At 40.4% G+C, this 22990-nt stretch overlaps 1 protein-coding gene across 8 annotated transcripts; it reads right to left on the minus strand.

Moving 5' to 3' along the window:
• On the minus strand, nt 1-22915 carry map7d3 (MAP7 domain containing 3). 8 transcript variants are annotated; one of them, XM_068324997.1, is made up of 20 exons: nt 22791-22915; nt 14045-14146; nt 13656-13736; nt 13203-13366; nt 12641-12749; nt 11572-11655; nt 10779-10886; nt 9614-9715; nt 9401-9448; nt 7553-7681; nt 5672-5811; nt 4205-4335; nt 3901-4121; nt 2295-2424; nt 1919-2204; nt 1707-1760; nt 1551-1629; nt 1198-1360; nt 564-856; nt 1-460 (listed from the first exon to the last, which is right to left on the minus strand). In XM_068324997.1, the coding sequence occupies exons 1-20, from the start codon at nt 22834-22836 to the stop codon at nt 453-455; spliced, it is 2478 nt and encodes an 825-aa protein (XP_068181098.1). In that variant the 5' UTR covers nt 22837-22915; the 3' UTR covers nt 1-452. The 8 variants fall into 8 exon arrangements, with proteins under 8 accessions (XP_068181098.1, XP_068181097.1, XP_068181100.1 ...); XM_068324996.1 differs by having other exon boundaries at nt 5672-5787; nt 9350-9448; XM_068324999.1 differs by lacking the exon at nt 11572-11655 and having other exon boundaries at nt 9350-9448.
• Nucleotides 22916-22990: the final 75 nt, after the last annotated feature.

Genomic DNA, 22990 nt, shown 5'->3' on the forward strand with positions numbered 1-22990 from the left:
TAAACATTATTTAGGGATGCATGATATGGACATACAGACAGACTAGGGACCCCGTCAGGGAATAATTTACCTCATCACCCAGCAATTATTAAAGAGCTGAAAGGTTGAGCCAACAATATGAAGGCATTTTCCTTTCAACACGGCATTCACACACAATGCAGTAAGTGGTGTTAATCCATAAAGATGGTTTACAGTCTGACAATAACCACAGAGAAAAGGGTGTTGGAGGAAAAGAACAAAAATATTAGTTGAAAAACATCTGTATCATGCATCCATAAAATAATCCTGATGTGCAAATACAGCACAAGACATGGTCTTTCCGCTTCACCTTGAGCTCCTCCTTCTGGAAGAGGAGCTGAAACAGGAAGAAGCCCCTCGGAACTGGTGGAGGAATATACATTTCTCAGCGGGACAGGAACTTCTCGAGTACAATGGAAAAAGGCTTCTCAGCGTCAAATCTCTACAGAAATGTGAGAAGATAATTATTTGATAAATATATCCTCAAGAAAATAACAGCGTATCAAAATGTTCTGAAACAATGCATCATAATCGGTGATTCTGACCTGAAAGGGCTTCTATGGGTTGATTAGAAGAATGCAGGGGGTTGACAGGGGTTCCATTGTCCTCGAAGGTTACCCTAGTCCCATCTGAGGCCCCGTCACAGTGAATCAAGACTTGGTTACAGTCCTCAGCCCCAGTTAGTGGCCGTGTCTTGGAGTGTGCATTTAGGTCAAGGAGTTCCTCAAGCCTCCACTGATTTGATTTACAGTTGAAGCCTGAGACCAACCCACCGTTGGAGGAGTCCTGCTCATTAAGGATCTCAGAGCCCTCGACGCGGCAACTCGTGAGGGTTGGACTGGAAAGGGATGGGGAGACGTTATAAAATGTTCTAGAAGACAAATGTCTCACAACACAGTTTACTTCTGGTGGAGAAAAGACAGAAATAAACTGGTTTGATAGGTCAAAAATTGTGTGATTTGTTAAGCAGCTGCGTGGCCTTTTAACGAACACCAACAAAAACATTGTGGATGTGACTGAACAAAACTGGCACCGTGTATGGCTGTTGGCTTTTACATCCAAGGCAATAGCAGCAGGTGCTTCACAAAATGTCAATTTGGCACAAAACAAGCAGGGACCTTTTTGAAAAAAATAAATTTACAATCGGTCTAGAGTGGTCAGGAGTGAATTTAGACATACTCTGCCTGACTCTCATCTGTGCTGACCCCATTGCTATTCTCCTTGTCGTCAGTCTCTGGTTTTCCATTCACGGCACTCAGGGACTCGTCTTGTTCCGTCTGCTCACCAGAGAACAGACGAAACTCATCTGTGTTGGCCTCAAAAGCCTTGTCATCCATCTGGTCTAGGAGATCAACGAATAGAACACAGTTGGACAGCACATTATTATTAGTTACAAAGTTATGTACAGAACGTGAGAGCAAATACAAAAGCAGAGAAAAAGAAACTCTTGATGGCTAAATAACCAATGAATAAATTTGGTGATATGTGATATCCTGTCATCTGTGTGAAAGTGAAGGAAGGAAAACACGTACTCATGGCGTCAGAGTTCATCTGCTCCATGCAGTCGTCTTCATTTTCCGGTAAACATTTATCGTCATCGCAGACATCTCTCTGAGGAGACGGGAGCATGATGACAAACCCAAAATATTTTTGGACATCTGGGGTCAATGAAATGGATGTGAGCTCACCTTCAAGTCATCTTGGTCTCCTTTTCTTGTTCTCTTCATTATTTCTTCAATCCTCTGAAAGAGAAACGCGCAGCTTTGTTAATGGGATCCATACAATAAAAAAAATTAAGTTAATAAACTACAATGTTGTCAGTTTGGACTTTTATTTTAAGAGAAAAACAGAAAAAGCTTCTTAAATATGAAAATTCTCCTCTTTATCAGGCCACCAATACCTTCTTCCTCTCCATTCGTTCCTGCTGGTTCTGCTGCATGATGCGGTCTCTCTCCTGGCGGACTCTCTCCGCCTCCTCTTGGGCCTTGGCCTCAGCCTCCTCTCTCTCCCTCTGGAGCTCGGCCTGTTTCACTGCCTCCTCCTCTGCCAGTCTTAACCGATCTTCCTCTGCTTGGCGAGCCTCTTCCTCCTCTTTAATTCTCCTCTCTTCTGCAAGCTTCTTCTCCTCCTCGAGCCGCTTCAGTCGAGCCTCCTCCGCTAAACGCTCCTCTTCTGCTTTCCTCACCCTGGGATGATAAAAATCACAATCGTGATCCTGACGGTACCCAGCTGTTATCAAACATAAAATTAAACAGAATAAAGAGCCATATACGCACTTCTCCTCTTCCTCCCTCTGTATCCTGAGCTGCTCCTCTCTCTCTTTCTGCTCTCGCATCAACCTGCGGTTCTCTGCCAGTATCTTGGCTGCCTCAGCGGCTGAGTTGGTGCCCACAGAAGCTCTAGAGTCTGACAGGTGTGCAGACAAATATAGAAGAAACATTAGACACTATGTTATACTGACATTCATAGTTGGCTGCTAGGTGACAGAAAAGGACAGCAGTGGAATAGAGAAGAACACAGCCTGACAGAGTTCTGCAACTTTCACATGCTTATTTTGGGCATATTGGAACTTTTGATTACGATTATTCACTGAGGGACTGAAGACCCACACAATGGGGTCGATAATATGAGATTACACACCCAGGGATTTTGCAGATTGCGTGTATATAATAGGATAAACAGGGCGGCCTCGCGCATCAACGCTCGGACTTCTGTGAGACACAAAAGTGCTTTAAACAGTCGATAAGAGTGTGGGAAAAGGTAACACAGATAGAAGGTGTTTTAATATCAGTACGGGGAGGGTTAATAAACGTTTAAATTACCGTAAATAATATATATAGTGGAATTCGTTATTCACGTGTGGTTCCTGGAATGCATTCATTGCAAGTGATGAGGGCACACTGTACATATGAAAATGAATTAAGCTATAGCTATGCTGTCTCTGTAGGTTCTCAAAAGAGCCCAAACCCAGAGCAACCTGCTCTGTGCAGTGAAATGCCACAAGGAATGGTCAGATCTCTACATAGGAGAAACCAAACAACCACTCAACAGGCGCATGACTCAACACAGAAGAGCCAATTCATTAGTAACTGAACGAATTGGCTGAATTGCAAATCAATTAACAAAACTGCAACAAAATCAGCAAAAATAGGGTTTTTAATTTCATTTGGTTGATTTATAAAAGGAAATGTATACGTATAATGAACTTTTGTATGTTTCTCATACTGCCTGCCTGTATGATGAACTGAACCATTGCTTTACCATTTAATCATGCAGAACATGACTACTTCCAGGAGGGGGCAGCAGTAAGAACTTTATCTCTTTCACAGGATATGACTGCAGCTGGAACATAATAGCTTCCCTGCTCCACTGAGACTTACTGCAAGCGGACACACAGGGCAGAATGATTCACTTATCGGCATGTTGGTGGTTTGAACCTTGTCCTTGCAGTGAAGACAGAGGTCAAAGATTCCTTGAACAAGATAATGAACTCCACCTTTCTCCTCAGTCAGACATACCGATTGCTCATTGCTCCTCACAAATAGGTTACAAGCAGAGAACTAATTTCCCTGTACTTTACTGAATATGACTATATGTGACAAATGAAGTTCATCTTCTCATTAAAAACCAACGGGAAATTCAGTCACTGCATTTAACCCATGTGTGCATTAGGAGGAAGTGAGCAGCCACTGTGTAATCCCCGGAGGACAACGTGCCTCAGTGAATGAGAACAAACATGACTTTCATCTATTCAAGGAGAACAAATACGTTATTTATTATAAGTGGTTATTTAGTCTGTCTGCATTAAACACCTTTTAGAACAAGATATACACATTTTTATGAAATGCACCGCATGGATTTAACACCACCACCATTGCTCACCATCTTTGTCTTTGGTCTTGCTGGAATCAGCGGACTGTGGTGACACAGCCTGAACTGGACACAGATCCTTAGGCTTGGAGTCTCTCTTCCGCAGGGTCGGGGGCCCAGTTGGTGTGAGAGCTGGTTTCTGGATAGGTGGAGGTTTTGCTGATGTGGGCTGGGGGGATGGGGGCCGTTGTTTCATGGCGGAAGGTGAAGATGGTCGTGTCCTGGTATTTTGCCTTTGAAGTAGAAAATATGGATCCATCTGTGTTTAATGCAACTACAGTAGTACATCTGCAGAAGAGAGGACTTGTACTCTTACTTGGCAGCTGATGGGGACGGGGTCCTTTTTGGAATTGGACTGGGGGCCGGAGATGGTGAACGGTTACGTCCCAGGGTAGCAGACGGGGAAGGGGGACGATGCCCTCCTGGGGACTTAATCTGTTTGTCCTTCTGTGGTTCCATGAAGAAGGGACAGAAGGAGAGATTAAATCTTTGACTATCACTGCCCTGCAAAGGATCATGCAAAACTCTTACGTTTTACCCAACATGAAATGTCTATGTTAATTTCAATAATTTGCATCATAAACAAAAAGCTTTGGGGACTTTAGGTCAGTCAGCATGTAACCAAAGTGGAACACAATGCCTGACTCATGTGATCTATCACATCTTTCTGTGCATGTTGTTTTGCATACTCTGATCTGTCTGTTCAGGGCGCTGTGGTTCCCTTTGTCTTACACTATGACAATGTGTCTTCACAGACACAGCTGACAATAGGCAGGCTTTGTAGATGAGGGAGCAAGGCACAAAAAATAATCAACATCTGAGATGTCAGTCAGTGAGGCCAAAATTCAGGCAAAATGTTTTGATTGACAAGCAGAGGTTAAACAACAGCAGGAGGAACATAATTTCCCTATGGTTATCTTCCTGCAGCAGCACTTTGACAGTCAAATGTAGCCAGGTATGTGCATATAAATTGGAGTCATTCTCACCACCCAAACCCAGGTCAGTAAAGTTTTCAGGTTAGTGATGGTTTCCACATAGCTCCCAGAAAAAGGCAGGAATTTCTTTCTAAAATGCTTTTCCTATCATTTATATTTTACAGGTCAACTGAAATGAACAGTCATGTTTCAAAATCATCTACCTTCATTGTGTATATGTGTGTGCCAGGGCAGGTGGGGAGAGAGATCTTATCTTGATGTAAAAAATCAGTCTCAATTCCATCCATCAGTAAACTTTTATATGTTTTTCTTTCATTTCCATTTGTGTACGGAGTTAAAAAGAATATTAAAACGGAACACCTCATTTATTTTCATTGTTACTGCGGGATAAATTTAATGGGGATGGTAACATTTACATGTAAATACCAACTCACCATATGTTTACTTTCTGCACTGCAAACACTTAACCTAATTCTCATGCATAACTGCTAGACAAATATACAGTACAGAACGACAGCATTTCAATAAATTATACAAAAACTTGGAGAAACAATGCAGTGGTGTAAAATTACTGCCAGCGTCATTTCCTGTGAATACTAGAATAAGTCAAGAGACGTGCGCTATTAGTTAATAATAACTTCCAGTTATTTTTCTACAGATTAATGTTGAGTATATGACATGCTGCACTTAATTAATGAAGTTAGAAAAAAGTAGCTTAAGAAGAAGGGAACAGGCAGGAGTAACCAGGGAAAGGTCAGCAGGGAAAGCTTCAGAAATTTTTCGTAATTATCTCATTTTATTTGTAGGCTGATGATATGAGTTGTATGTATGTGAAGGGATGTTCTCACCAGAGACGAGTCGAGAGCTCTATCGGATGACACAGCGGTGGTCATGCCGCTCTTCTGCCGGTCAATGCTGCGGCTGCGCACAGGTCCACGTGCCGGTTGCAGGGTGTTGGCCGAGGCTGAACGAGGACACAGGTGACACTCTGGTAAAGCACAAATTCATCGCAGGGCCAGGGGAGCAGAGCCAGCGGGAGGTGCGATAAGCAGCCGAGATGGGCAGCACAGCAGCAAAGAGCAAATAGACGGAAAAAGAAAATGTAAGCAAAGAAAGAGGGAAAGCAGGAAGAGAAGAGAGATAGGAGGAGGGCAGATGATAGTAAAAAGAAATGCAGGAGAAGATATTTGTAAAGAGACAAGAGCACACAAACAAAAAAGTGAACTGTTAGATAATGCAATCAATGCAGACAAATATTTCATTTGTGAAGCTTTGATAGGGCAGAACATGAACAAAACTCAACATTTCGGCTTGGGAGACATTACCACACAGCAGAGACAATACAAAACCTACCAGCAACACAACACTTCACACACATGTAACACTCAGGTTTATTAGTACAGTTAAAATACCACATATGGTTTGCTGTGTTCTTAAATTATTAATGAAAAATGAAAGTGTCAGTCCTTTCTACAATCGTACCATAACAGACATGAATACTTGCTATGTTTTCAGGACCAAACCTCCTCTAGTCCTGCAGTTGTATGTAAAGAGGAACAACTCATCTATAATACTGCTAATTCATTATAAGCCTGGAACTGACAATGGGTGAAAGGGACTAGCATTAGCACTAAGTTTAAGAGTAGCCTATCCTTGGTTAGGACAAACACTTTTGAACACTGGCTATGAGCCTTCTGTGTCAGTAGAGGGATTAGCCACGATAATCCCAAATCCTAACTCTGCCTGTCACAACCTGGTTACAAAGGTACTGAGATGTATTCTGACTGCACACTGAGCAGATACTTAATGATTAATATGAAATGTTCCCCGCTATCAGCTTCCAGCACCGCTGCTAATGCAAATGCGTCATGTTGCCACTGTAGCTATACTTTGCAGGAAGTCAATAGCCACTAATGGATTTATAATGACCAGTCAATAAACACCAAAACCTGAAACCAAAACAGGGAATGCAGCTGCAGCATCAGAGAGAGACAGGGTTTTCCAATTGAGTATTTTCCATTTCAGGAGAAAATGTCAAGAGATGATGGGCGTAGCATTAAGTAATGCAAGCAATTTCAATTGCAACAATAAAATAGGAGCTCCAGAGGATCTTACGCTACAACTTGTCAATCAAAATTTCATTTGTTTAATTAAAGCAATTCAATACACTATATTTCAATAGAAATGCTGACAATTAAAACTGTCTATTGGGGCCTAAGGCAGTCTGATCAAACCAACAGAACACATGCAATAGGACAACATTCTGATTCTCACCTAACAAGAACCAACAGGTAAGCAGCTTAGCACAAATCTCCCCCTACACTGAGCCTCCTCAGGTACAGCGTCAAGCTAAGTCACCCCTGCTCAGTTCTGCACACCACATTCAAATAACCAAGTAACTGTACTCTGTCTCACATGAGTGTACTTTGCTCCAAATAACTACCATACATGCATAACATACACAGCTGATGGTTACAATAGTGGCTTGTAAACTCAAGAAGCTGTGCAGCAGGTTCTGTAATTCCACCACCACCAAGAGGTCGTCATTTGTTTTGAAAGGACTACTGTATTCCAAAAGCACGACGGTCAGCAACATGGGATTAGGTTGAGCCTAGATATAGCAAAGTGATACGGGGAGCAAATGACACTAACTACAAAACGAGGAGGAGGATCAGGGTCTGTGTCGTTCTATCCCTCCTCTCAGTCAGGGTCTCCTATGAGGAGGTTACCTGGAGCATCTTTTCCTTCGGCTGACAGGGCGGCGGCACTCTTGCTCCTAGCTAGTGAAGCCTGGGTAGGCGTGAGCAGGCGACTAAGGAACCCTCCGTCCACAGTGCTGGCCGGTGGCCTGCGATTTACTTGGCCAAACAAAACAAAACAAAAATCATCCAAAAATAAAAGGAGAAAAAGGCCAAGAGGGAAAGAGTGGATGAGAATGGGGGATAAGAGGGTGAGCAATCGGGTTTAGAAAGGTCACCATGTGATTTAACCACAAGCAAAGAATCAACATCAATAACCAAAGGTTAGTCCTCAACAAGCACCTTAACTACTGTCTTTAACTGTTAACATTCTGTAGCAATCAAATTACTTTGGCAGTAAAAGACAGTTATAAGGTTTTAAGGTAATCAGTGATGTGAGATCAGTGGATTCTTGTGGGTGAGGAAAATTGCTGATGGGGAAAAAAACATTAATGAATTTTAAAGACAACAGAAGGATTGCAATTGGTGAGCAGGTGAAAAGTTAAAATAAAAGGGACAAGTGGCTCACAAGGTACGAGATCTTTAGCTCCTGCTGCGAAAACCTTCTGAGGGTTTAAATAAAGGTTCTAATGATAATTAAAATTAGGAGGGTGACAAAAATGGTCAGTATAAAACAAAACACCTTAATACAAAACCTGGTAGACCTTGATTTCCACTGTGGAGCCAAAGAGCTATTACCATGAAATGGAAGAATGACCTATTGCACATTCACATCATTCTGTCTACCTGAGATAGAAATTGTGCCAGAAGAAAAAGATTTGAAGCTTGATTTTTGCAGTAAGTTGGTAAATTTTATCTCTGCAAAAGGAGAATGCTGAGTCATGTTTCCCTTTGGATTCCAAAACTGAGAGGACGTCTGTCGCGGTGGATTTTTGTGTTAACAGTCCTAGTGTGACAGCACCATGTACTGCTCTACAGCCAGGTTAAAAAAAAAGTCGATAATTCTTGTTTGACGATGTGTTTGGGGATAAAAAGCTTTGTAAAAGTTTCGGTTTTTGCAAATGAGAAGTAATAAGTCAGAAGTTGCATCACTCCATAGACCAACAACACAGGACAAACATAAATAGGAACATTTTTACAACTCCTTTGCACAAAAGATTGCTGTAGGACAAACAAAACACTGGAGGTTAAGGGCAATATGGAGACAGCAATCAACTGCTGCAATAATTTCTGTGCTCTGAATGTAACAAGGAGAGATGGCACTGACATAAACCACATTAAAGCAAGGCCCACAGACAAATCCTGCAATGGCGCCATCTGGGAGGGAGGAAACAATCAACACTTTGTTACGGTGAAACGATACAGCGTTAGTGCAGACATGGCACGTGCCAAAACTATCCCTGGATTGACACTTAAGAAGAAAGAAAGTAAAAGGCTTAAGTAAGCCAACAGGATCTGGTAGGTTAAAGAGGTTACGGCATACAAAGAACAAGCACAGTGTTCCCAATTAATCACAGGCAGATAGTGTAGAGAAGCTTAGCAGCTGCCTTTGCGTACTTCAGCAGTCAGCAAGTAGATTAAATTATAAGAGCAAGGCCAAAAAAAAGTAATGCCCAGAGCTGCGTTTGTGGTCCTGTACAGCTGGTGTATTGAGCTAAATAAGCAATTTATTCCAAACCCCGTTAGAAGAGTTAGTGTCGAGCTTTTTGAAAAATAAAAAAACAGGATTAGCGGAATTTGCATCAAAACTCCATGCTTGTTATTCCACAAGGGAAGCCTGAGCGATGAGACGGGAGAATAAAAATGATGATTGCTCATGCTAGACACCTTGATCATCCGGCGTCCCTTTTTCAGGCTTGGGAGGGGTTTGTGCCTTACCCACACTTACTCTTGTGAGGGAGGAACTTCTCATCTTCATGGAACGGCCTATGGATATAAGAATGAGGTTAAAGCCAATCAGGCACTGGGAAGAGGTCAATAAGGAATCTCCAAAAGTAATTTTTCTGCCATTTGTGGTGGGTTGGAGAATTGTGCCATGAGCAGCTTCTTTGTTATGAAAGCATAATGTGGGATGGAGGAGTTCTGTTGCACCTTTGTGTTCCACTTGAGGCTTTTTGCCATCTTCTTTACTGGCCTGAGCAGCATTGCTATTGCTAGGCAACCGGTTACAAGACAAACTTCTCAGCTTAACCCCTGAGAGAAAATGATGAAACACTCAGTGGTTGAAATTTACAAGATACAAGTTTTTTTTTGTAATAGATTCATGGGCCTGAGAAAGGAAGAGCATAAATAAGAGCATAAATATAAAAACCAGTTGACATTTGGATAAATCAGAAATATCACAGATGTAATAGATTCAGGCAGCCAGCAGAAACTGTGGAGAAAAATTATTTTTGTGATGATTATTCTTACATTTCATTTACAGTAATCCATCGTTTATTCACGCTTCAAGATGCACAGCTGTACTACATCACAGATTTTTGGTAGGTAGTCACATCATACCGTACGCAAATGCTATTGGTTGACAGTGTCCCTGTGTTTGTGTGTTCCGAGACCCACAGAACGCAACGCAATTCCATGTATTCAAAAAACACTTTTCTTTAATACTAAAGTGTTTTAAACAGTCTATAAGAATGTAGTAATACAGATATGAGATGGTTTAATATCAGTATGGGGAGGGTTCATAAATGTTTAAATTACCGTAAATAATAAAATAGTCTGTTGCTGTATCGTGGAATTTCATTTTTCACGAGTGGTCCTTGAACACATTAACCGCAAGTAACGAGGGATTACTGTATTGTAAATCAAATTAAACTTTAAAAAGTCTTCTACACCACTACAAGAACATTTATTAGTGAATCACAACTGGGTGGCGATTCATAGAGGCACATAGTAAATGGGTGAAGCGGATCTTGAAGATAGTGCTAATATAGTGTCATGAGTGGAAATTGGAAAGCTAAAGAAATTTTTACCAGTCTTTACTCCAATGAACCAATGTGTAAACTCCTGGATATGGAGGTCACAGGGGTCAGAGGTCACTCTGTGCTCAAGAGTCAGATGAGAAATTGGGTTTGTTCAAGATAATCTAGTTTGGTACCTGGTAGATCTGAACAAACAAGTCACCACTAAAAAACCTTCACCTGTCTTATAAAAGCATAACATGTTGGTCAACACAGTACTGGAATGCAGGGAGGGAGGAAGGGAGGGGGAAAAGGAAGTACCAAACGAGGAAGACGGGGAGGGACAGGAGACTTACTCTTGTCAGGAGATTTGACGAGGGTTGCAGAGGAGGAGGAAAGGCGTTTGCTGATGCCAGCCTCAGATGGCTGTTTCAAGTTTGTGGTGGACGTGGAGCGCTTGTCCACTAGGAGGGAGGGAGACAGACAAACAAGGGAGGCGGGGTTGACACTTCAGCTTAACCAATGGGAATGGGTTTCTGGGTACACAAAAGGGAATACAACATTTTGCAAGATCTCAATGCCCCTATTGTATTATAAGTGATGCATTGCTTCATTCATATAAAAATACACAAATCTACATACATTAACATATACGGTACTCTGTTGATCCAATGTATTACTGAATACAATATGCAGTGTGAATGTGATGCTAAATATCATGCTTTTACATGAGTGCACATTTTACAGTGAATCATAAATTTCTTGTGGTTTCAGATATATTGTGGTTAAGAAACAACAGATGCATGTTTGGACTTTCCAAAAAAGAGCGCATCGACAACATATCCTGGTTCATGCCAGAAAATCCAGGTTATTTTCGTCTTATGATGTGTGTCCCATACCAATTCACCAATGTAACCTGAAAGTGCTCTCAAGCATCAGTGAGAAAACCAAAAGCTTTACTTCTAGCTATTATATTGTAGAAGACAGATTCAGACCACAGGCACCATACATACAACAAGCAGTTAGTGGGACAGACTGCAGGTGAGGGGTTGGTAGGATCGGGACAAGGGGAAACCAAGTTATCTGGAGTGCCAGTGCCAGGCCATGCTGTGTTGCTACAATGGTGAGCAAATTATCAACAAACAAAACCTTGTCGACTCCTTGGTGGCTTTTCTGGTGAGGCAGGGGAGATAACTATTGTTACTGGAGATGAAGCGCTGGCATCAGAGTCTCCTGTGGGAAAATAAATCTCTCAGATGGGAGCGATAAAACACAATATTATGAGGAGCATCCTTCAGACAGGAGATGAGAGAACAGCAAAGCCTGACCAGTAATCATTAGACACAACCTAAAGCATAAAATACCAAGCAGGTATAAATTTGATTTATTTAAAAAAGATGCAAGAGCATCTTAAATCGAGATGATCTGGTCTACAGAGAGTCTGCTTTTCCTATTTTAGCAATTTCATCAAAAGTGCCTTACAACACCAAGAGATGCTTTATTTATTTATTTTATATACTGAATTGATGTTAATTAGTAGACGGGTTGTAGTAGTAGAAACGGCTTTAGTAAAGTAGTAACAACAGAAATGGAGCTAGGTAGTAAATTTGAACTTCATTGGATCTTTTTTACTATTAAAATAAATCATGCTGTACCACTTTCACTCCTCAGCCACTGAGGAGGGTACACCATACATTTTACATTGTCTCACCAAATTCCAGAACCAGAAGTGTGCTTGTCAGTTCTGAGCAGATACTCCAGTACCTCCCAAATGACATTAATTACAAGAAGGCTGTGTGAAGAATTCCACATCTTAATAATTCAGCCAAGCGTTATAGTGATAAATACGGCAGACAAATTGAATCTTCTCATGCAATTGTGATTTGATTTACAATTTGCATGTGATCAACAATTAAATCTTCCAGTTGATAACCTTCTGCTCCTGTGTGGAGCACATCGTTTGACTGGACCAAACCCAAGTGTTATGTATGTCAATACCCAACACATCATTTCAAATTATTATCAGCTGCGGGGGGGAAATCACAGCTTAAAATTTCACTGATCAAACAACATTGCACTGTGAAATCAAGACAAGCTTCAAACTGTAAACCTTCCAACTTGTTTTTGAGGCTATTCTGGTGTGGTATGATGAAAGTAATAAGTTAACCTGAGGGGAACTAGACAACAGGGAATTTTTCAGGTGAAGAAGGGCTTCTACCTGTTCGTCCGTCTGAGTCTGACAGTCCCCCCCAGGACCATCTTTTCGTCCTCTGCTCCACTCGCTGACTACGCTCCAGTGTCCGCCGCATCACCGCCTCATAGTGCTCCTGCAAAAGAACGGCAGACACACACACCAGACACACACCATATATTTAAAAAAAGACAGAATAACTTCAATATTTCATCAACATTGTCTTTCAAAATTCTTCCTCCCATACATTTTTAAACATATAAGGGAACACTGCTGCTCCTATAGGTATTATTAGTGGCTCAGTGGGTTAGGAATTGGGTTGGAAACCAGAGGGTTGAGGTTCACGTCCTGGCCAAGCCACAAATACAAAGATTGGACCGACAGTACTGCCATGATCCCCTTGAGCAAGGCACTAACCATGTGAATTGTTTATGGGGGCTTGTAGTAAAGTCAAAACGTAATTTCATTGTTTGCACTGTGTGCTGCTTGATCAATGACATAATAAAAGATCTGTCTTCTCATTTTAGTCACAAGAGTCAAATCAAATGAACAACTAAGTCTCTCAACATTCCACCTCTGCTGCACCAACCTTTTCTTCCTCCTGTCTTTGTTTCCTCTTCTCTTCTGCAGCCAACCGTTTCTGTTCCTCCTTTCTCCGCTGCTCCTCGACTTTCTTCTGACGTTCTTCCATTTGACGCTCCACCTGCAGCTTGGCCTTACGCTCCCGTTCCATGATCTGAGACTCTCGCAAAGCTGAATGCACACATTGCATATGAGCACATATGGACAGCAAATGCATGTTGGGTGTGTGTGTGAGGCTATAATATGCAGGGTTTTTTTTGGTTGCTATCAGCAACATTATTGACCAATTGACTTTGTATTACTATAATGGTGACTGAAATAAATCTTGGTTTTAAAATAGCCCTCTTCTATTTTAAAACAAACTATATGTTGTGTTTTATCTTTGTATTTAAGAATGGAATTTGAAGTGTAGTTAGAAAGGTCAGAGCAGGCTTGAGCTAAAACACTTTCACCATCTTACCGTGTTGTTTGTCTGCCTCTTCTCGCCTCTCCTTTGCCACTCGCAGCCGGTCGTCTATTCTAAGTGTTGAACCATCAATCACTGCAACCATATTGTTTATACTTAGTTAAAATGCAAGTCATGTGAAGCAAAACATTGAGCAAACAAATGAGTATTTACACTGCAGTGTAGTGTCACAAAATCTTTGCATCAGGTAGGCAGATGTATGTATGTGACTTTCATTAATGAGCTTTACCAACCGTTACGGTAATAAGATGACGACTTGGATTTACCTACAGTAAGCCATGCTGACAGGGGGGGGAAGTGGTACAGATTATAAGAGAGAGGAGTGACGGGGCAGTATCTGTGGAAACCAATCTGTTTCTGTGCTAAGATGCTGTGTGCTTTACCTGGCTTACATCCTTGAGGGTTAGCTGCTGTGCTGTTTGTAGGACCAGGACTGTTTCCTGCTACACTGCGGCGCTCCTCAGCTTGCGCCTGTGCAGCTGCAGCTGAATATTAAAAAAAACCCAAATCTTAGACTAAGATATTCAAAGTTATTTAAATCAGTCCACTGGACTTAAAGTTTCTCAAAGACGTTTCACCTCTTCATCCAAGAGACTTCAGTTCAGTTGTTGTGAACCTACTTAGACCAAGATAACTCAAGTCCTTTCACATTATATCACTCAAAACACGTACATTATATAATATCAAATAACAACATAAGAACCAGACTTGATTAGTAATTCAAATCTCTGGGTTTGCACTAGGAAGTAGTAAGACCAAGCCACTGTGGCTCAGTGTAAAAGAATTGAGTAAGCCACATTCTGTGTCCAAGACAGTGGAGTAGCGCGCTGACGACCAATGCTTGTCGCGGGGTAGGTGTGTGTGTGTGTAGGGGGGTACCCCCTCACAGGGCGGGTATGGCCTCCCCCGGGAAATTTTTTAGAAAATGGGGTTGTTTTCCTGCATTCTGAGGTCAAAATCTTCTGTTCAGTTTACCTACAAAAATACACTAAAGTCAACAGTTCAAGCTTAACTATCTTTATTTCTATCCTACTTTATGCAGGTAGAAATGTGAGATTCAACAATTGAAAACTTGCATTCACTATTTGAAGAAACAGTCATACAAAATATTACCCAATGTTTACTTGTAAGTTTTACTTTGACTAGAAGACATTTTAACTTTGACCACCACTAAAACCATTGGTATGCCATAGTTTTGTTTAGTTTTTTTAATTCGATAATATGATTTTTCATTTCAATTTAAAAAGGCATGAAAAATAGCAAACAAGGTGAATACACATTTACATACTGTACATCGCTGGTTATTCCTGCCGGTCATAGGGATTAAAAGTCTAAGACTACAAAAAAGTATTGATAATATCTTTCATTTACCTTCTGATTGGTCTGTCACAACTCCTACCCCCTCTCAGCATTCACCATTTGTTTTTCAGTTAGGATTTTAACACAAACTCTACTATATAACACTGGATTCTTAATTTATTTCAATCTATCGTCCTCACCTTGCCGTACACCAATTCGCGGGTTTAGCTTGTAAAAATAGAATCCTTTTGTTTTTCATTGGACGAAAGGAGGTCATGACTCGAGTGCATATTTAATGATCGGGAGCATTCGAGTCACCTCGGCTATTTCCATCGGCATGTGGAAACAGCCGACGGAAATAGCCGAAGTGACCCGCATTTCCGTCGGCGCATTTCCGTCATTATGGTGCGACAGAAATGCGCCAACGGAAATAGCGGCGCTAGCGAGAGTAAAAGTTTGTTATCGCTAGGGGATTTTAGCGAGTCCAAAAAAGTTGTACGTTTTAGCCTTTTTTTCCTAAAAATAAGAACGCCACTGTGGCTACACAAGCTGAAAATCTTGTAGCCATATGGAATTTACTTCGCCTAAGGCGATGTGGCGAATGGCTAGCGCAAACCAATTGAAGATAGATTATCTGTCTCCAATCAGCCGTTTATCTTCTTCTTCTTTCATCTGTTTGCTTAACAGAAGAAAGAAATCCAATGAATCTGAAGCTACAGAACAATCTAGCTATTCAAGAACGGAATAATGCCCTACTCATAGTCAATCCTGTTGCCAGCCAGAGACCGCTTTCTGTGACAAGCTCAGAAGACTGGGCTGCTGAGCTTCAGGGATACAGTGAGGCACATTTTAAAACATGACCGCCCCTGAAAATATAACTAGTCAACAAAATGTAAATAATTAAATATTAAATAGAGTCAGGTCAGCTTTTGCACCAACCCATCAATCATGTGTGACTATCTTGTTACCACACAAATGTCATCCTGAGTGTGTTGAAAACTGGTTACAGTGGGGAGGGAAGGAGTCCAGACAGAGGCAGAGGTTACAGACATGTCAAATTTCCCCACTGTGGAACAATAAAGGTTTATTATTATTATTATTATGATGCTGATGATGGCGGGACCACCACAGGGTCAGTGGTGCTTTCTTCAGCCACAACCATTCACAGGAAAATCATTAGAGATACAGGGGGCAGAAGGAAGGAAGCCGCGAGGACACGATGACGCTTTATGAGTTCTAGCATCAGCCGTTTCTCCGTGTCAGTGCATATTCAGATTGCAGAACTGCTGACAAAAACACAGAGTGACTATCCGTCATGGGATATTCACGTTATTGATAAAGACTGAAAGTTTCTCACAGTCTCCACTGCTAAAATTGTTTTTCAACTAATACATTGTTGTAATTGAATCAATTTGTGTGGGTTATAAAGAAAATGACATCTGTGTTTGTGAGAGGGCAACATTGACTGTTTGGAATGTAGCGTGCAATCACAGTTCTAACATGCTGCTGATATTGTTATCAGATTTTTCACCTAATCCACCTCTAGATGAAAAAAATCCCTTCTGTCCTATTAAAAATGTTTATAATTCACACAGCAAAACCAGAGTCAGGAGGGAATCACTATATTGTCAAATGCCACGAGTCCAGTTTTCCATTCGATGCTTTTTAGCTATTACCTACAACCCTAAGATTTTAACCAACTATCAGAGTTATGAAATGTAACCAATCAATTGAAATAGGATTAAGTTGACTTTATTTCATTTTCAAGATTCTAACCAACTATCAGAGCTATGACAAACCAGACAAAGCAAAGAGAACTGACGGAGTAAGTAGTCGTTCGCTGGCTATCTGTACTTTGTAGCAGTAGTGATTGTCTTGAGTCGAAGAAACTCACAAGGGTCCAGGTCTATAGCTGCTTCCCAGAGGATGTGTGCAGTTCATAGCATTTGTGACACTTCAACCCCAAACTCCAGCTAAAAAAAAACAAACTGCATTTTTATCTCCCATTAGTCTTGCTAACATAGCAAAAAATTAAATCTGGTGTTAACAACTGACCAAAACTTTTTACAAAAACAACATGAGCCACTAAAAAACACAATATCCCTTGCAGAACAACAAAACATTCTGATCAAACAAACACGGATATATTAGCATTTTGGGCCTCAGGAACAAACACAGAACTTCTGTCAAGTACAAAAGAAATGTTTCCAATAAAGTAATTAGACATTATTGTATATTTCCATTCACTCCATATTTGCTTATGACAATCTATTTGCCCTCCAAAGCAGGAGATGGTACAACGGGTTTATTTCAATGGAAGGTTAACCCGTCATTGGTCGTGCAAACACAATGTAGTCTGACCTCTTCTGTTTAATGTGGGCATCATTTTTCTGTTGACTTAAGCTACTAAATGCACTCAGTTGGGACATTGTGATTTCAACAGACTCTGTCATAACTACCATTCCTCTTCTACACACGGCTCACCAGATCTGAAGACAGAACGTGTGAATAAAAGAAGAAGGCATATGCAAGTTGTGAGGACTTAATCAGTGTGTATGTGCAGGTGGATGCCAGAGGTGGAGGTGTGGGGAGGGCGGTGCATCTGATGCGGAGGAAGATGGGTAAATCAAAGTCATTTTTGTGTTAACATTAGAAGAAGGTGGAGAATTAAATAGAGCTTTTACACTGACATATGAGGGACTAGGTTTATTAATGTACTCTCTAAAATAACCATGTACTGATCAATAATTGTGTGCATTACGTCCAGACAGGATTACATTTTAGGGTAAAATAAATCCCCTGATTTTCCATCTGAATGTAATTCATAAAATGACAACAACGACTAAGACAACAAAATGTAACGATTATAATGGAGAAATATAACATACATTCATATCATCATACTAAGATATTTTCTACTTCAAAATGTCAATTCACAGAAGACTAATTCATGTCTAGGGTTTACAAGATAATCAGCCTGTGAATGCAACGATGCTGACATGGCATTTCAATGCCGGTGGATTTAGAATAAACTACTGATTTTCAAAAAAAATCTTCAAATTATGTTGTTAAGAGCCAAAATACTCATTTTCAATAGCACAACCCACTTTTTATAGTACCTCAATAACATGAGATGGTTTAAAATTAAAGTTACCTCAATTTGGTCATCTTGAGAGGAAAGTCTAAAGCTGAGTGGAGAGTAAAAAGTCGCAGACAGTATAAAGCTGTTCAGTTAAAATGTAGACATTATAATATTTGGTCACAAACATTGAGGCTGTAAAATAAAAAAAAGGAGAAAACCAAATCACCTCAGAGTAAAATCAACGCACTCTACACTGACAAACACATTCATGTGTTAATAACATGAGTCATAAGGAGAAATTCTGTTTTTCCAGCAAACCTCAAGAGAGCCAGGTGTGCCATGGAAATAAAGGAGCCAATAAGAGCGTCTGCATCTCATCACTTCATCACTATGGAGATTGTCACTCATTAACATACTTCAGAGGGTAGGAGGAAGAAACCCACGACTAAGCAGGCTGCTCAAATGATCATTGTCATTATAAGCTGTTCATGTAATGTAGTATGATCAATCAGAAACACCTTGTCATGTTTTGATAAGTTTGTGCATCTATAGTGATAATGACAGAAACATTATTCACCATGTAGCCACAGGTCAAAAACACTGGAAGCTCAGTGGACAATTTCTGCTCACTTACAGAAAACCAGCAGTTGTTTCTGATGGTCAACAGGGAGGTTGACAGAGGAATTACTGGTACAGTATTCAGATCATCTACTTAACACTGTACTGAAAATATCACTAAAGTAAAAGTTTGCAAGTACAATCGGTCAAATGATGTACTTGTCAAATGACAAGCATATTTATATTTTCTAGTGGCCATCCAGATGTGGTAGCAGTTAACACCACGATGGAGAACGGTAATGACACAAAACAGCAAGCAGGACACCAAAAACCCCAGACATGAATCAGGTCAGCTAGCTTCACGTCATGACACTCCAAGTCAACTGTTAATTTTGATCAAATGCTTTATTTTAGGCATATCTAAAAACCTTTAACAGTAGGGAAGAGGATTAGGACTCTAAACCACAGCCTACTGTACAGTTTACCCTGCTGCATAGCTTCATTAAGTAGTTTGCTGTTCACTAGCAGGAAGTGTCTGCACTATATAATGAAAGAGTGACAACTATTTACTGCTATCGGGATTTTTGACTCCAACCAAATACTATAATCAAGACTTTAAATTTGCACAAATAAATGGTAATTAGCTGCTACTCATGGCCAATAACTTCACATATTTTATTTGTAGTTTGTGTAAATGAGGGAAGGAAAGTAAAATATGTAGTGGCCAAAAATGTGAAAAGTTAAATGATATCTAAGGGGTGAAGATTGCAAGCAACATAACATCCCTCCTCTCAACCTCCACTGTGCTGCGTACAAATAATGCAGGCCTTTGTACATGTACAGGTACAAAGGTACTAATGTACATGTACAGTAGTACCTTGAGACACGGGGTTACCGGTAAACCATTCTGTAACTGAGCTCGTAAGTCAAAAAACTCGTAAGTCAGACAATACTTATCTATTTAGAAATAACTAAAATCATTTTAATCCATTCCAGCCTTGTAAAAAAGCCTCAAACCCCTCTAGATTATGGAGAAAAAAAAGTTTTTTAATCAACCAATAGACATGCATGCTGTGTCAGTGTATAATTAAATATATGTGTTTTGCAAATAATGATAAACTATATGAAAAGAAATGTGAAAGTGAGAAGACTGCACGCCCAACGTCTTCACCTTGCGAAAGAGAACGAGATCCAGTCTCAGCTGATGTTGTATCCATCGGCCAACTACTGTACGTGTAGTTGTAAAATGTACAGGTATGTGTACATCCACACAAATAGCAGCTCTTCCATTTAAATACCTTTGTTTGTTTGGAGGTAAGTCTTACTACCTCCAACGCTTCGATGAACTGCAGGAACGAGCTGAAGCAACTAATGCAGTATCTACTCATATAACAACAATGCACACTCTGTACATATAACCTGGGGGTTCAAGGGAGGGCCCAAGTAAAGATGGAAGTATTTATTTACACTGGATTTCCCACCATAAGTAACACAACAACGACAATACATGACTTTTGCAGTACTGGGTTCCATACATTGTGATGTTACATTCAAGGAACTACAACTCACAAATAAAAGACAATGTTCTGTCAAATGGTGATTTGTGGCCAAATTTTATGTCAGTTTGATGGTCACTGACATTTAAATGTTTGATGCCTGCCACGACATACATTAAGTAGGTGATATTCTTGTTAAGTAAATGACAACAATTTGACTTTGTATTATCAGCTCTATTTACCAGCAATTATCACAATGACTAAATAACTTTATTACAGGTCAATAAATATAAACGCACATTATCAGCCTTTTACATATTGTGCAAAAAACACACTAACAGGAAAAGCTACTGACCAAAAGAGCAACAACTTCTATTTTATTTTTGCATCCAGCATCAGTTAAACAGTCTTATGTAGTAGTTAACTAAAATAACATCAATTCTGGTAGATTTGCGGCACAGAGCTTCCGATCGCTGGTTCAAGATTTGCATGCTCACACACGCGTATGTGCATGCACACAAACACACCAGATTTTCTATAGGATTATTCCAGACTGGTTCAAGCTACGATAAGCCTTGGCTATTTGCAGTATTGGTAGATAATGATGACACGTCCGTTTCCTAGGGAGTCTCTCTTTCATGTGGACTACATTTTCTTGTAGAGATCAAGGTTAGAATAATCTTTCAAGGCCAAAACATAACCATTTTTCTTGTTCTAGATCAACTTTTCAATAAATTTTCGGAATGTTTATTTGCAAATAGGCAAACTGTAATTTCATTAACACAATTACACATACACTTATTAAACCTAAACACATTAGAATTAAGAAGAGGGTTGAATCATATACACTGTGGAACAATCTCTTTTAATACACACCAAGCTTTTTAGCCGTCTGTAGTTTAAGTAGCACATTACTCTCACTATGCCTCAGAAGCATGACTCTGCACACATTATGAAATCTCTACTCAATTGGTCAAACTAGAAATGTTGATGGGACATATGTTGTAAAAGAGCAACGCTACGGTATGTCAGATCCAAGACGGAAATATTTCTTATGCTTCCACTTCTGCAGTAGCAGAATTGCTGTGCCAGGATCAGGATAACCTTGCAGTGTGACTTCCAGTGGTGTGATCTCCCTTCATAATAGCAGGGCACAGTTTCTCCTTACTGACATTCTTGTGGAAAAGCTCTGAAGCCACATTCTGAACAGAATCTAATTACTGAAAACAGTTTTCTGCCCTGAGTGACAGCCAGGAAAACTGGTATCCTTAAAATCCTTGCAAAACAATGATGCAAACGTTTCACATTGCTCTAACCTTTGAGAAATTTTGTTGATTAAAACCACAGAATTGGGTGGATGTAAATTCCAAACTGAAACTACTCAACGGAAATGTAAGAGAAAGGGGAAGACGATCAGCCTTAAATACGGTCCGGTTGCTGCCAGGAATACAGCATGCTTACACCCATATTGAGTATGCAGAAACCTTCCTCTTACACTAAAAATCTCTCCACCAATCCGCAGCTCAAGTCAAAACAAATCGTGTATTCATGCCCAGAGAAATAAGCATCCATGTCTGAGTTCAAGTCTGGACAGGGTCAGCTGAGGCACATATGACACAGGCCTTGTTATGAGGTTTTTGCTGCTACAGTTTTAAATAGTCCTATTTCAAATGGTTTGCTTTAAACTTCACTTCACTGTAAAGGAAACAGGGATGCTAAATGATCTGGAACGATTTAATCACTTCATTAAGAGGTGTCAAGATCATGCAGCATTGTTTCGTTATCAGAGTTCACTACCAGCATCTAAAAACTCAGCTTTTATGTTAAATTCAGGTCAGACATTGTTATAGTTCTTCCCCTCCCTGGAGACTTGAGGGGGGTTATGCCATATGTCAACGTAAACGCATTAATGTCTACAATACAGGAAAGAACACAATATTGGAGAAGGTCATTAACAGAATGCTAATGTACGGTAAAGGCACGAAATGTGATTGGTTTCATTTGTAGTTACTGTCATCGCTGTCAACTTTCACATAAAATATACAAAAATAATAATAATCGCGAGATAGCGTTCCTAAATGGGATAGCAGGATTGTCATGGTAGTCATACCCAGCGTGATGGGTAATACTATCCCAGCTACTGAATGTCAGACAGGTTACAAAAAGTTAGCTTCGTTTACACAGCATCCAGTTTGTCTAGCTGGCCTGATATATTCTACATAAACTACTTAATTTATATAGTCTGGATAAATACAGAGAGGCTAATGCTAGTGCTTCTGACTTGCTAGCCAGACAAGAAGCGCTAATGTTTCAGTCGTGATAGAAGTCGTGATATGTCAGACGGCTTCAGGCTTCGAGATGTGACTTAGAATAGATGACTAGCTAACATTACATGTAGCTACTTTAAGCTAGCTAAAACCGCTCGTTTAAGTTAGATTTGTATGTAATTTATAAACACAGCTTTCGGTAAGGGATGATATATTCAACAAAATGCAGAACGACTGATGCGAGAAGTTGCGATTTTTTTCCGCATCCATTGTCAGCGAGCTAAAGCTAACGCTACTAGCCAGTGACTCTTCCCGCGTTTACATGTTCAAACAACCCGGTACGTGGCGGTAGTTGCCAGAAAACAATACTACAATGTAAGACACGGTAGGTTTAAAAGATAAGAAAAACTGCCAAAGCTGTTCTTACCCATTTGGACTCGCAAGCTTTTAAGAGTCGTAGCACCCTCCGCCATTTCTATGAAGTTTTCCTGCTGTGTTTTCTAAGGCAGGGGCGCGTAACACATCACTGTCGGTCTAGCACCCGGACACCACGGGGACGTGGACATCAAAGATAATGTGGAAAAATGGAGAGGTGCAACTCTCGTCCATTTTCGAAAAAACACAAAC

This window comes from Antennarius striatus, chromosome 10 (assembly GCF_040054535.1).
Source record: "Antennarius striatus isolate MH-2024 chromosome 10, ASM4005453v1, whole genome shotgun sequence".
NCBI lineage: Eukaryota > Metazoa > Chordata > Actinopteri > Lophiiformes > Antennariidae > Antennarius > Antennarius striatus.

Excerpts from the sequence above, each read along its gene's own strand:
- map7d3 (XM_068324996.1), bottom strand. The coding sequence starts at position 22,836 with ATGGCGGAGGGTGCTACGACTCTTAAAAGCTTGCGAGTCCAAATGG. Across the intron at positions 13,367-13,655 it reads AGAGGCAGACAAACAACACG|CTTTGCGAGAGTCTCAGATC; the intron begins GTAAGATGGTGA and ends GTGTGCATTCAG. Across the intron at positions 2,425-3,900 it reads CAAGACCAAAGACAAAGATG|ACTCTAGAGCTTCTGTGGGC; the intron begins GTGAGCAATGGT and ends CACACCTGTCAG.